Below are 14,816 nucleotides of genomic sequence, written 5' to 3' on the forward strand. Positions count from 1 at the left end.
AAGGGGAGTACAAATGAAATGTAGATTGTATGTCATGCATATTTCTCTTTTTCTATTGAATTTCTGCAGTAAAATAAATTTTTCAAAATTTTCAGAATCCAAATATAAACAGCAGGATAAAACTTAACTTTTACTTATATTTTTATAAAAACATCATGAAAGGCCTTAGTCATCTTATATATGTATTCAAGGCGGTGTCAAGATGATCAGATTCCTTAACATGAAAAAGATAAAGGATAGATCTTACCGCTCTAGGTAGATGGGAGGCAGGGGAAAATAAACATGGCGGTAAAGCCAGGTAGAGGCCACAGTTCACTAGTCTAGTCTCCCAACACGTTTCTGGTGAATATGGCAATGTCATCAGGGGAACTGCTGGCGGTGTAACAATAGCCCACATGAGCGGCACCAGTGGGAGTCCGGCTGTGACGCAGGTACCATCGACAGGACCCTCTCCCCCCATAGATAGTATGTAGAAGCAGCCTCTTCTTCCCCTAGGTCAGTGATGGCTAACCTATGGCACTGGTGCCAGAGGTGGCACTCAGAGCCCTTTCTGTGGGCACTCAGGCCATCACCAGAGAGGACTCTAGGTATCTTCCTGCAGTCCCAGACAGCCCAGGACTTGCTGTGCAGAGGTATTTTAAAGTGACAGCTCTACCTGGGACTATTTTCTGCTTTATTGGTGTCCTCAGGGGGCTGGTATCAATGAAAACTGTAACAGAGAAGGAAGTATAAATCACAAATTAAATTTCTGTGTTGGCACTTTGCAATAAATAAGCGGGTCTTTGTTGTAGTTTGGGCACTCGGCCTCTAAAAGGTTTGCCATCACTGCCCTAGGTAATATAGACAGACATGATCTCCCATAGGTAGTATATAAAGCCAGGACCCTCTCCCCCATAGATATTCTATACAGGCAGAACCCTTCCTTAGGTAGTATAAATAGGCAAGATCCCCATAGAAAGTATTAACAGGCAGCCCCCTAGGAAGTATATGCAGGTGAGATCCCAACATTATTGTATACACAGGCCCATTGTAAAAAAAAAAAAAATAAAACTAATAATTACATGTAGCGTTTCTCTGTGCTGCTGTCTCCCCCTCTTCCCCTGGCAGCTTTGTCTTGTGTGTAGTGACACAGATGAGTCTGACTGTCAACTATATTGGGGTCGTAAAGACTTGCCAGCATTTGGCATTCTGTGCTTATGTTGATCTGCTACCCGAGGTGGGATTTTAACCCCTTAAGGCAGTTCTCTTTTTATTTATTAAGGGAGGGGGGCAGGTCAAATGAGAATAGCTTATGGCAGTGAGCCAACGTATGAAGGGGTGGGAGTAGGGGAGAGGCTGATGGAGAGGGAGGCAACGAGTGAGGATGAGATCTGGAGAAATTGAGAGGACAACTTGTGCAGTTTCAATGCTCAAACCCCGGGAGCTAAGTTTTGTTAAAAGGCATTGGAATTATTCAGATGCAGAACAAAGGCATCATGCCAGAGGCTATTGAAACCTGTCATCATGTAAAAATTACCTTCCTGATGACAGGATCCCGTAAACAAAAAAAAGTCAAATTTCATTTTTTGGTGAACATTTCAATGATATACCTACAGGGTCAAAATGCTCACTACACCTCTTTACATCCTGGAATCATATCAATCTGCCTCCCAAAAGCTCAATAGTACTTCTTGTCTTTTGTGCCTTGCATATGGCCATACAGAAGTTTACAGACACATATGGGGTACTGCCCTAAACAGGACAAATTATGTAACAAAGTGGGTGTTGTTTTTCTTGTACCCTTAGTGAATGTGCAAATTTCAGGACTAAATGAATGTATGTGTTTCTAAGTAATAACCACTTATAGTAAATAATATCAATGCTGCTTTGGCCACAAGGGGTTAAAGCACAGCTATCATTAGGATTTGACATTTTCACCTAATAAGAGGTTCCCATGGCCTTTTTAAAGGAAATCTTCCATCAAAATCAGGCACAGATAAACCAGGGACACATATCCATAGATTCAGGCACTGTGACTGTGGTAACCTTCTTATATTTGTTATCCATGACCTCCTTCTCAAATCAACTTTTAAAATTATGATAATGAGCATGAAGGGTTCCTGGGGGTGTTATCAGAGCCACTCCGTGCTGCAGCTCTACAGGATGTTACAGTGTGAAAGGAGCACTTGCCCCTTCCAAAGTGTGAGATTACAGCAGTCAGAGGGATTGGGGAACTGCTGAGGGATCAGAGAAGGAGACAGTGTAACAGCCTGTGAAGCTACAGCACTGAGAAGCTTCTATATTTTAGAAGGAAGCGGGCCATGAGTAACAAATAGAAGATACCACAGTCATCTATGGATAAGCGTCCACGTTTTATCATGCTTGATGTTGATGGTGGATTTCCTTTAATACTATTTCCCAATCTGCTGGCATTATGACATTACTGCTTCCATTCACTTTTAAAGAGAACCTGTCATCAGAAATTGGCCTTATAGTAAACCACTAGCAGTATGTTGTCAAGCAGCTAAGCAGCTCCTAGCTGATGTTTCTTTAATGGTCTTCTGTGGTGGCATCAACCGGAAAACCAACTTTGAAGCAGGATGTAAATTGGTTTTATGAAGTCAAGGAGGTGAAGAGTTTAACACTGAAGTCAAGCTTTCCCTGCCTTAAAATGTCCCCTTGAAAGTAAATGATGGTTCTGCTTTCAAGAACATCATTGATCAGCTCTCCTGAAGTCTGGCCAATGTTGTCAATCACATAGGAGGAATTGTTCAGAGGCAGGAAGATCTTGACTTCAATGTTAAACTCTCCGCCTCCCTGAATTTATACATCTAACTTTAAAGAAAACCTACTATTTGATTTGATGCATTATGAAGCAAACATACCTTGAGAATGCTGTAGCTACACTGATGCAGGATCATATCGTGGGTAATCCCTGAGCTGAGTGGCTCTGCTGAAAAAACTATTATACCATTCAGGCCCTTGGGATAGATTGGTCAGGCTGGCTGCCTCGATCAACACTAAGCTTGTAATTACAGATGGAGGTTAGTCAGGCATAACTAATCAACCTGAGCTGGATCACTCATACACAGCAGCTGGGGAATGGTGCAGCAATTGATTATTCTGTCTGGCAGGGAGAAGAGTGATTGCATCATCCTCTCCTGAAGAGAAAAACTCACATGCTAGGAGAAGCATGGAACCAAGCGCTGAAGGAGCCATAGAAGGGACAGAGCTTCATTATCATAATGTTACATCTGTTTTATCAGCAAAACCACTCAGCACAGGGATTAAACAAGATATGATCCTGCATCAGTGTAGCTACAGCATTCTCAAGGTAGGTTTGCTTCATAATGCATCAACTCAAATGGTAGGTATCCTTTAAAGGGGTATTCCAGGAATAAGCATAATTCATATACAAATGGGTGCTCAAAATATAAGCTAATATGTAAGTAGTTATTTAAAATGTTGCTCCCCTTAGCAGAAAAATGCTGCTGACATACACTGTAATGAATAATTAAAATGCTACTGGCCCTTTAATCAGGCAATTGAATTCCTCTGCACGAAGCAGACACAGGACAGAAGATGGCCGCTGGTCACATGTCCACATCACATGTCCTGCACCATCCTAGGCAGATCATGTGATCACCACAACATTTGGCTGTAGTTGGTTGGTTGCAGTGCTTCCAGTATGGCCAGTGTTGTGATGAGACGTCATATCAGTGAGGTAATGTGCAGTGATGGCAGTTACACATAATTACTATGGTAACAGAGCAGGGCAGTCTGTTACATCATAACTGGAAGTAGGGCATAAGAGGGAGGAGGAGTCACTGAGAACTAAAGGATCATGGGACCTGTAGTTTTCAGTGGTGGCCATCTTGGTGATAACTCCACCTACTTTAGAGAGGCCATAAATTTTGTAAACCAGAAAATCAAACTATAAGTTCCATTTTGTGAGTAATGACATTGAGTTTTGTTATATTCATTTATTTATAGTTTTGTGTGTCAGAATGGGATTTTGTGTCAGAATTTCAAATTTCAAAAGGAGAAGAGAGGAGAAAATGATGATGATGGCAGTTTTGTTAGAGACATCCTCGAGACTCAATGCAATTTGCTGGATCGGAGCCGGGCAAACTTTTATATACTTTTAAAAATGAGTGGAACCAGTAATGTTAATTCTTAAAGCAGTTTGGAATTAACATTAACCCAATAGCGCAATAAGACATACCTGGCTCACAGGCTGAACCCTCTTCATGCTCACCGGGCGCTTACTTCACAATGAAGCGAACGTCCGTCGTTATTACCCGCGAACGGTGCTAGCAGAAGATGGCAAAATGAAGAATTTTTTCTGTACAGAAGATTTTCATTTTTGTAAATGTATGAAAACATTATAAAACCTATACAAATTTGGTATCCCCATGATGCTACTGACCCAATGAATGAAGTAGACCTGTCATTTGGGGCGCAAAGTGAAAGACATAAAATCCAAGCCCACAAGAAATGATGCAGTTTTTCATCATTTTCACTGCATTCAGAATTTTTTCCCGTTTCCCAGTATACAGCATAGAATATTAAATACTGTCACTATGAAGTGCAATTTGTTACGCAGAAAACAAGTCCTCAAACAGCTAGTTACATGGAATAATAAAAAAGTTATGGATTTTTGAAGGTGGAGAGTGAAAAATAAAGATGCAAAAACGAAAAAGGGCCTGTTCTTAAGGGGTTAAATAGGCTATAGAAACCTGTTATTATCTGAAAAAGTGTGCCTGATGACAGGTTCCCCTTAAGTGTTCGCTTCAGAGATCTCCCTATATGTGTTTCATAGAAACCATTTACAGCATTTCAGTGGGAACCATAAAATGCCTTTGGTTCCACACCTGTAGCAAGGCTTTGAAGTAGGGTCCTGGCACAAAAATAGTAGAGAAAGCTTTTATGTTTTACTTATATTAAAACCATGGACCCTCTTAAAGGGACCTGTAATCCAGCAACAGTACCTTATGCCATACATAATCTTCTTATTAGACTTATCCTGGATACACAGCGCATGTGTGCAGCTCCAGGGAAACCGAGCCGTTATAATCTCTTTACACAAAGATGTCATGGTGAGACAGGGAGATTGTGAGATTGTGTGCTCAGCTCCCCGCCTCCATGACTTTATGATACTTTTTGCCACATGGATTAAAAGTTCATTTTTGGGCCCTGGGGCAATACTGGCCGACAAGAATAACATAGATGGAAAGTGGATAATATTCTGCATTAGGAACTTGTTCTGGTTTACTGGGATAATTTGTGCTGACAGGTTCCATTTAGTGGGGTATCTGGTTCTATATAAATACAAGATTATTCATGCATAGACTTTTCAACTTTTAGAATAGAGTCTATACTGGTGAATAAAATTGAAGCTGTGTGGCTGCCAGGCAAAGGGTTGTGATGTGAGTGTTCAGGACATGAGGGACCTTTGACCATCCATGCAGTAGAGATAGTCCTGTGTGAGCTGGTCAGAGCTGGAGGTGTGTGCTCTGCTGGCTTACTTCCCTCCAATCCTGGAATTTCTGCTACAATCAGCAAGTGTCCTGCCAATAAACTACTTACTTTTTTCATTTTCCAAGCAGCAATCCTCCTCTAGAGATAAGACACTGAGCCCAGGATGTCGTTTCGCAGCCATACATACACTGGGCAGCGATGACTGTGGAGGATTTGGAATCTGGCTTGGTGTAGAAAACTGTAAAATAATTTCTGGAGAAATATGGTTTTATTTCTTCATGTTTTCAGTGGTTTTTCTGAGAATATGTTATTGTTGAAAAAAATAGATACAGTCTTGAAGAAACATAGGGGGTTTCTGACTAGGTCTTCTTAAAATGTTTACCATGTAGAACATTACGCACTCTTAAAAGAAAAGCGTACAGTTCAAAAGCACAATCCAATACTTTGGCTGCCGGAGAATGAAAAACTTATTAGTCAGAAAGGGGGATCAGACATAGGTTAGCTTTAAAACTTTTCCTGCAGTCCCCCTGTCCTGCCACTGACCCCCTACAATGCCCCATTTCATGCAGCCCCCTCTGATAAGAGCCCCTATTCAGAAACCCTCACCCTTTATGATGCCCCCCTTATGATGAGTCACCTTACAAATATTTTTTGTAAGGTCACAAGAGCCTTAACTATGGCAAATAACTAAGTATAACTATGTCTCCAACCTAGTAGCAGTGTAGTATTATGGACAGTATAACTTGTAATAATTTGGGGGAGTACAAGGAGAAGTCCTATCCGTGATGGTCCACAGATAACCACAGACTAGTGAGACTACATGGATTTGCTGATTGTTTCATATTTTTGTTATACATTTTTGTTCATTGTTGCTTATACAGAGATAACATATCCAAACTATGTCTTACATGCACTGGAGATCAAAATCAGAGAAAAATTTATGGTCACTTGATTTTTCAGAAATAATGCAATCTCCATTGATCAATATTTGATGAATTTTCAATAAGGGGTACACCATGTCTCTCAAACAGTGTTTGATAAAATTACCAAAGTAGATCAACATTAAACCTTTACTTTGCAAAAAGCATGATCATAATTGGAGAACAGCAATGCTTGTGGCACAGAGAAAGATTATATCCAAATGTTCTGAAGGTCACATCAGTCACCAATCAGTAGGAAGTGCAAGGGCCTTTGCTTTGAAGGACTTCAGCACATCTGTAGACACAGGACATGACTAGTCTGGGATTTTGGTGCACTCTTCTTCTCTTCCACAGTTCTGTGACTTTGTGGGTTTATTGGCCATAACTTTGTTAACAAGGATTTTCCAGAGGTTTTCTACTGGGTTCAGCCATTTCATAGTTTCAATGTTTTCTGTTTCAAGGAACCCGCTTAGCTGTGTGACAGGGAGCATTGAACGGCATGAAAATTGTTGCCTGATTGAGTGCAGAAAGCAAGGAAGGAACCACTTGCATTTACTATGCCTTGTAGCTGTATGAGAGGTCCAACACCTGCTGCAGAAAACATTCCCCAAACTGTGATACTTCCTTACACACCTTTCACTGACTTCTTTACACAATTTGGATGCAGTATTTCCCCACTTTTTCAGACCAAAATAAAGTAAACTGGCTTCCATTGCTAAAATGAACTGTGGACCACTTCTCCTGTATCCACACAACATGCAAAGTTGAGTCCAACCTTTTGAGATTCTTTCTGCTAAAGAGATTTGGCTGATATGGTCACTCTTCTGGCCTTTATCTGGATGATTTCAGTCACTTTAAAGCAGCACACAATCTTTACAAATTCAGTGAAAACTGGAAAGTTAGTCTGCCAATTAAATAGGGTTTATCAGATAATTAAGCAAATTAGCACCAAGTGCCAGATTAGTACCAATAAAAATGTTCAATAATTTTACCGTACAAATCCGGTATATGTTGACCAGAGCATTAGCTGAGGCCCATAATTGTACTACAAAATACTCAAGTATAAGCCTAAGGTGGGAAATGCATTGGTCAAGGCTTCTACTAGTAATGAAATACCCATGCAGCCTCCCACAGCAATAAAATGGCCATGCAGCCTCACTCCCTAGTAATAAAATGCTCTGCAGAAGCTTGCCCTAGAAATGAAATGCCCCATGCAGTGTCCCCTGGTAATGAAATGCTCCATGTAGCACCCCCCCAGTAATGAAATGGCCATGTAGCCTCACTCCCCAGTTATGAAATACCCCATGCAGCATCACCCAGTAATGACATGCCCCATATAGCACTCCCCAGCAATGAAATGCTCCATGCAGCATCACCCAGTAATGACATGCCCCATATAGCACTCCCCAGTAATGAAATGCTCCATGCAGCATCACCCAGTAATGACATGCCCCATATAGCACTCCCCAGCAATGAAATGCTCCATGTAGCACCCCCCAGTAATGAAATGCTCCATGTAGCACCCCCCAGTAATGAAATGCTCCATGTAGCACCCTCCAGTAATGAAATGACCATGCAGCCTCACTCCCCAGTAATGAAATGCCCCATGCAGTGACCCCAATAATGAAATGCTCTGCAACAGCCTTCTCCTGTAATGAAATGCCCTATGCAGTGCCTTCAATAATAAAATGCTCCCATCAGCGTCTCCTAGTAATGAAATGCCCCATGCAGTTCCCCCTCAGTAATGAAATGTCCCGTGCAGCGTCCCCCGGTAATGAAGTGCTCCATGTAGCACCCCTCCTCAGTAATGAAATGCTCCATGTAGCACCCTCCAGTAATGAAATGACCATGCAGCCTCACTCCCCAGTAATGACATGCCCCATATAGCACCCCCCAGTAATGAAATGCTCCATGTAGCACCCCCCAGTAATGAAATGCTCCATGTAGCACCCTCCAGTAATGAAATGCTCCATGTAGCACCCCCCAGTAATGAAATGCTCCATGTAGCACCCCCCAGTAATGAAATGCTCCATGTAGCACCCCCCAGTAATGAAATGCTCCATGTAGCACCCCCAGTAATAAAATGCTCCATGTAGCACCCCCCAGTAATTAAATGACCATGCAGCCTCACTCCCCAGTAATGATATGCCCCATGCAGTGACCCCAATAATGAAATGCTCTGAAACAGCCTTCTCCTGTAATGAAATGCCCTAAGCAGTGCCTTCAATAATAAAATGCCCCAATCAGCATCCCCTAATGAAATCCCCAATGCAGTTTCCCCCCAGTAATGAAATGCCCCATGCAGTGTCCCCCAGCAATGAAATACTCTGCAGCAGCCTTCTCCTGTAATGAAATGCCCCATGCAACAACCCCTAGTAATAAAATGCCCCATGCAGCACTCTCCCAGTCATGAAATGCCCAAGCAGACCCCCCAATAATTAAATGCAGCCTCACTCCCCAGTAATGAAATGCTCTGCAGAAGCTTCCCCTAGTAATGAAATGATCCAGGTAGCCCCCAGTAATTAAATGCTCCGCAGCAGCCTTCTTGGGCGGATGTGCCGCGAAATATAGGACAGATTTGTGGTGTGGCCAAGCCACTCGGCTTCCTGTGGAGGGAGGATAGGGGAAGAGCACCCTGTGCTCCCCCGCGATCCGGTACTGGCAAGCACACGTCTGAATGTGGCCTTACTCACAACCTGTTTGCCGATCTCCATTTTTGTCTCCACAATGCAGGTGTGGAGTAGCGCCTTCCCCATGTGACCATCGCTTCCAGTGACTGGCTGCATTCACATGAGGTATACAGTCAGGTAAGTAGGGTCCAGTGGTGGCATACCTTGTAATAAAGTGATTTCATGCTTTTCCCACCCCCTCAGAAAACAATAAGGTAAAGGACTCTGCACTGTAGCTCCTTATGATGCATGTTATACAGCATTAACAGTAATTGTGGGTGGGGTTCTTTATATGTGGCAATATTGGCTGCCTTACATTCACTACACTGCAGCAGTAAATGCCGCAGAGATTGAGGTTAAATCGTGTGTCCTGTCCAACACACATTATGGCTCCACAACATCTCTGGAACGTACAGCGGGGAAGTCAGATCTGTCAGTGCATATTTTTCTATTCCTTTTTCTCCTGGGTAATAGACATAAGCTGAGTCTATAAACAAATTGAACCCCCTCTATATTCTTGTATTGCTTAAATGCATTTATTTGGTAAGTGATATGTTAATATATCTGAAAAGCAATAACATGGAAGATTTGCCAACATTTCCAAACTGTTCCGCCAAGAAACTGCATCCACTTAATGTGTTTCATTTTATTGACGCTTCATTCCTCACAAAAGTAGAATTATAAGGAACAGGATTGGAATTTTTTTTCACGATTTGTTTCATAAAAATTGATTTTTTCTATTAGATTATAAAAACTGATCAACAAAAAGGCACAAGGAATAAAGAGACCATGAGGGGTTTCCTGAAGCGATCTCACAGCTGCTGGCTGAGAACCACCTGACTGAATGTCTTGCCCTGGTCTTTTGCCTCCGCCATGAAAGCTTCAATCTCATCAACAGTGCGAGGAACGCAGGTCAATAATTCCATGCCGTTAGCGGTAACTGCGATATCATCCTCTATGCGCACCTAGTGTGGAGACAAATATTGTACATAAGTGATGGCAGAATTACATAAGCAAATAAGCACTTCCAGCATATGACAAGAGATTCTGACGTACATTTCAGTTCCGATTGTCAGCTGTTCCATGAACTGAACCGGCAGTGCCGGCAGAAAAAACCATTGACAAGTACATGGCTATTTTGAGGGACTATGCTTCCAAAATGGTTTACTAAGGTCACCAGGCCACCATTATATGTGAAAAAGTATATTATAAGTAAATAAGAAAGTTCAATAAAGCAATAATTTAATGGGTTCTTGGTTTGATGTTCTTACTAACTTGCAGGTTTTACTGTTGTTAGTAATATATTTTTTATGGGAAAGTGGAAATGAAATTTGAGTACAATGGATAAACCTCACACAGGGAGAGCCACCTTCGTGATCATGGTATCTCCCCTGTACAGTAAGTATTTAACCTAGACTTTAAAGAGGACCTACACCTAAGTACAAAGTGCTGAATTGCAGACAGCACCTTATTTTATTAGCCTGACCAATTGTGGGAGCACCAATTCAAAGAATGTGGTTGATAGACGTAGTATACAAGAGGAATAGATTCTCATGATAAGGACATTATACAAATCCCTGGTCAGACCACACATGGAATATTGTGTACAGTTTTGGGCACCAGTGTATAAAAAGGACATGGTAGAACTGGAATGGGTGCAGAGGAGAGTAACCAAGATTATTAGGGGAATGGGGGGATTAGAATACAATGATAGATTACAACATTTGGGATCATTCAGAAAAAAAGACGACTGAGGGGAGATGGCATAATGAATGCACTTTATGTAATGATATATTTGTATGGATAATTGGTGTTGTTGTCTCTGTGGGGCTATAGAAAGAACACTGTAATGTTTCTAGACAGAAGGCATATTTTATTACTTTTCAGCTATGTTCAAAGGCTTATTAAACAAGAACAATGTACCTTAATCTGCAGGCATATCCCTGTGTACAGACCTGTCCCATCCTGCCCTGCAATATAAGACTTCCCCTCCAGGCTACATTATTTAGTATTAATTAGTATAACTATGTTAATTGGTAGCCAAATAGTTCTTTCAGAAAAGGATTTTCTGGCAGCACATTGTCCTGGTTACCCATGAAATAAAGTTACTGCAGGGCGGGAGCCTCCTGTTTGCCTGTAGGATGTTGCATTCTGTAGAAAAGCCAACAATTGACTGAATGATTGACGCCTACACATGGCAGAAGCCATGAGTACACAATAACTATAAACTCAATCTGAAACTATTAAATTTGAGGTACTACTTGCCGTGTCCTTTTTGGACATGGCTGATAAAACAGTGGAAGTATGCACAATATCCTGAGAGGGAAACAGTACAAAACATCTTGATCGTGAGATCCGAATGCTGGGTTCCTGCTAATAATTGGAGTGTCAGAAACAACAGGATATATCACTTTAGTATCTCAGAAAGTAGCATAAAGATTGAATGAAGGAGATTGCAAGCTCCCACTGAGGTATGGCTTAAGACACAAGCCTCACACATTTAGGTTTTAGCATATATTTACCTTTGGTTTGACAACCATAAAGCACGGCAATCAAAAACTATGGTCTCATAGCACGGTTTGAGTGAATATAACAAATATACTTTTTTTACAGAACCATCCATGCATAGTTAAAAAAGGGGGGAAAAAGAAATTAAATTAATAGACCAATAGTCCGAGTTCACAGATTTTTTTAGCCCCAAAAACAGTGCACAGTTTGACAAAAGTGTGTGCGCGACCCTTAGTAAATGAGCCTCATTGTCTATGAAGAAAAGGTGTATTCATTATTGTTATTACAAGTAGATTGGGATCCTGAATGGTAGTTTATGTCTAAGTTGATGTTATGATATTAGACTCAGCTTTACTAAAAAGACAGAAATCCATCTACATTACTGAGATTTGTATCATCAGAGAAAGCAAGCCAAATTGAGCATCTTGTTCAGGCCATTGGGGGAAACTGTGTTGAGCGAGAAATTCCACTTTATTCTGTTCCAGTTGCCTCCCCTTGGTGGTTGGCAGGCTGCCTCAATACCATGAATGCAAATCTTACTGGTATCACCATTATGGACCAAGTTAATATGGCAAAACAGGATATCCCTACTATGGGTGATGTCCCCCAGATGTGCTCCTATCCTTCTTCTAAATTTCGCAAATGGTCTTGCCAACATCTTGCACTCACACATTGATCTATATATCACCTTCTATTCTACAGTTAATAAACAGGTTTTTTTGGCATGAGGTTCCTGTGACCGTAAATAGGCAGGCGATACATCCACTACAACCAAAATTTCCTGTTCTCTCAATTTTCCCAAGCCACTTAGGGTTTTGGTGCTGTATAAAGTGATTATGGACGAGCCTATCCATTAGTGTGCGTCCTTTTCTGTGTTATTGTGGGATGGATAAGAACAACATCTTTTATATCCGGGTCTAAAAGATGTTGTTAGCACCCATCCGACAATAACAAACAGAAAAGGCAGGGTAATACCCCCAATTCAACCTTGTGTTCCTGCAAATATCCAAAACATAGAGGGATGGAACCGCATATCTGTCTATATGATTCTACCTCACAACTATTGTACATCCATAGGCCGGAGTGATATAGATATAGCCAATGCAGCATCAGCACAGGCGTCATATGAAAGTCTAACCCACCTACTGTCCAGCTTCAACCAACGTCTAGGGCAGGGGTCAGGAACCTTTTTGGCTGAGACAGCCATGAACACCACATATTTTAAAATGTTATTCCGTAAGAGCTGTACCATATGCACATGCCCCCAGTAGATAGGTAGTCCCAGTGTCACGGGTGCCCCTGCGATCTACGTCTCAGATTGCAGGCACACCCATGCCCCTCTCCATGGTGGCGCCCCTTTCCGAGATCGCTCAACTCACCACTTTCCGGCTCCCATCCCAGCTGGCCAGCACACGCGCGCCGCCACTCATGGATTTAAAGGGCCGCTGATTGGTGCTGCCCACTTCCCGTGTTCCGATATAGACCGGTGGCTCCCAGCATTCCCCACGGATCTTACTGTTTCATGCCTATGAGGAAGCTTTCCACCGTGTTTCCTTCCCAAGTTTTGACCTCCCATTATGAATCCGGACCTGTTCCTGATTCTGCTCCTTCCCCAGGTGACACTTAAATTCCAGTCCCAGGTGTCTGCTTACATAATTGTCCGTGGTGGTCCAGGGGTTCACTACGCCAAATCCGGACACCCAACACATGCCTCCCAGTAGATGGGTAGATACAGCACATACTCCCAGTAAATAGGTAGCCACAGCACATGCCCCCAGTATACAGGTAGCCACAGCACATGCTTCCCAGGAGATAGGTAGTCACAGCACATGCCTCCTAGTATATAGGTAACCCCAGTACATACCCCCAGTAGATGGGTAGCCACAGAACATACTCCCAGTAGATAGGTAGTCACAGTACATGCCCCCAAGTAGATAGGTAGCCACAGCACATGCCCCCCTGTAGATAGGTAGCCACAGCACATGCCCCCTGTAGATAGGTAGCCACAGCAAAAAAAAACCCCAAAAAAACAGTATATTTACTTACCAGCGCTCCCTGCTGCCAGCTCCTCAACGTTCTCTCGCTCTTCTCTTTGACCCAGGTTTAGACGATGGCACCTGGGTCGTACAAAAACATAGGCAGCGGTAACATTGCTGCCTGTGTCCAGTGATCAGTCTAAGAAACACACAGCAGCCATCACTATTTATTAAAGATTTGTCTGAGAGCCAGATGCAGCGAACAAAAGAGCCATATCTGGCTCCCGAGCCATAGGTTCCCTACCCCTGGTCTAGGGTGTGGCTGAATGCGCTTAAGCTGCATTGTCTAAGAACAATGCTCGGTACAAACCTCTTGTTGCCTCACTGCAAGTCCCTTACAGGAACAATGATGTGGGCTATGGCTGGGATAACATTTATTGGGCTTCTTATGTTGGCCAGTTTGGGGGCCCTCTGTTATTTACTGAAGATAATGACATGGAGACAAAAGTTAAATGCCTTTGTTAAATGCCTGATGTTTCCTAAAAATGTCACTATTATTCTTTTGCCAAATGCTCTGCATGTTTCCATCTGAAATAACTCACTGGTTTTATTTGTTTCTTATGTTTTTTATGTTTTTGCATAACTGGCTGTAAAGGAAGCTTTAAAAGGAGATTTTTAACTTTTTTTTGATGGTATATGTTCAGGATGCACCATTATTAACTGGTTGGCAGTGGACTGACAGTTTGGCATTCCTCCTTCAATACTGCACAGGGAGGTTTGTATTAAAATTGCAATAAAGGGTTTTACACACCCAGATATGTAAAATTTTATGTCTGTAGTTGGGGTGCTGCTTAACCCTATCCTAGATAATTCATCATGTGGGATTCACAAGCCATCCCTCGGTGTAACATCCAAGACTCTTCACTCTATAAAAGTCACTGTGTAAAGGATGCCAAGATGTTTTATGAGATAAAATATTTACTTCTAGGTGGAAATGCCAACTTCCCACAACTTATTAACTTCCAAATAATCCACTTTGCTAAACTAATTAACTTGCAGCTTGTACGTAAAGGAAGTCTTGATGATGCCCGCTGTGCCATCTCTTGCCAGGAAATTTGCCGATGATGGAATTCTCTATCTTATCAGCTGAAAATGGCCCTCTGCATTCTGCCCATCATCCTGATGAATCATATTACAGCTGCTTGTGATTGACCCTGATCTTTATTTCACGTAAAATGAGTCACAAACCATAAAATGACTGGACTAAAGAAGGTGTTATCAGT

General features: G+C 42.1%; 1 protein-coding gene across 1 annotated transcript in view; it reads right to left on the reverse strand.

The window, feature by feature from the left end:
* Positions 1 to 9,680: 9,680 nt before the first annotated feature.
* Positions 9,681 to 14,816, reverse strand: part of PEPD (peptidase D) — a 185,381-nt gene continuing 180,245 nt past the window's right edge. Inside the window, exon 15 of the mRNA XM_072117244.1 lies at positions 9,681 to 10,014. Coding sequence (XP_071973345.1) covers positions 9,862 to 10,014 — 153 coding nt within the window. The 3' untranslated portion in view covers positions 9,681 to 9,861. The remainder of the gene's footprint in view (positions 10,015 to 14,816) is intronic.

Source organism: Engystomops pustulosus, chromosome 7, assembly GCF_040894005.1.
Source record: "Engystomops pustulosus chromosome 7, aEngPut4.maternal, whole genome shotgun sequence".
Classification (NCBI taxonomy): domain Eukaryota; kingdom Metazoa; phylum Chordata; class Amphibia; order Anura; family Leptodactylidae; genus Engystomops; species Engystomops pustulosus.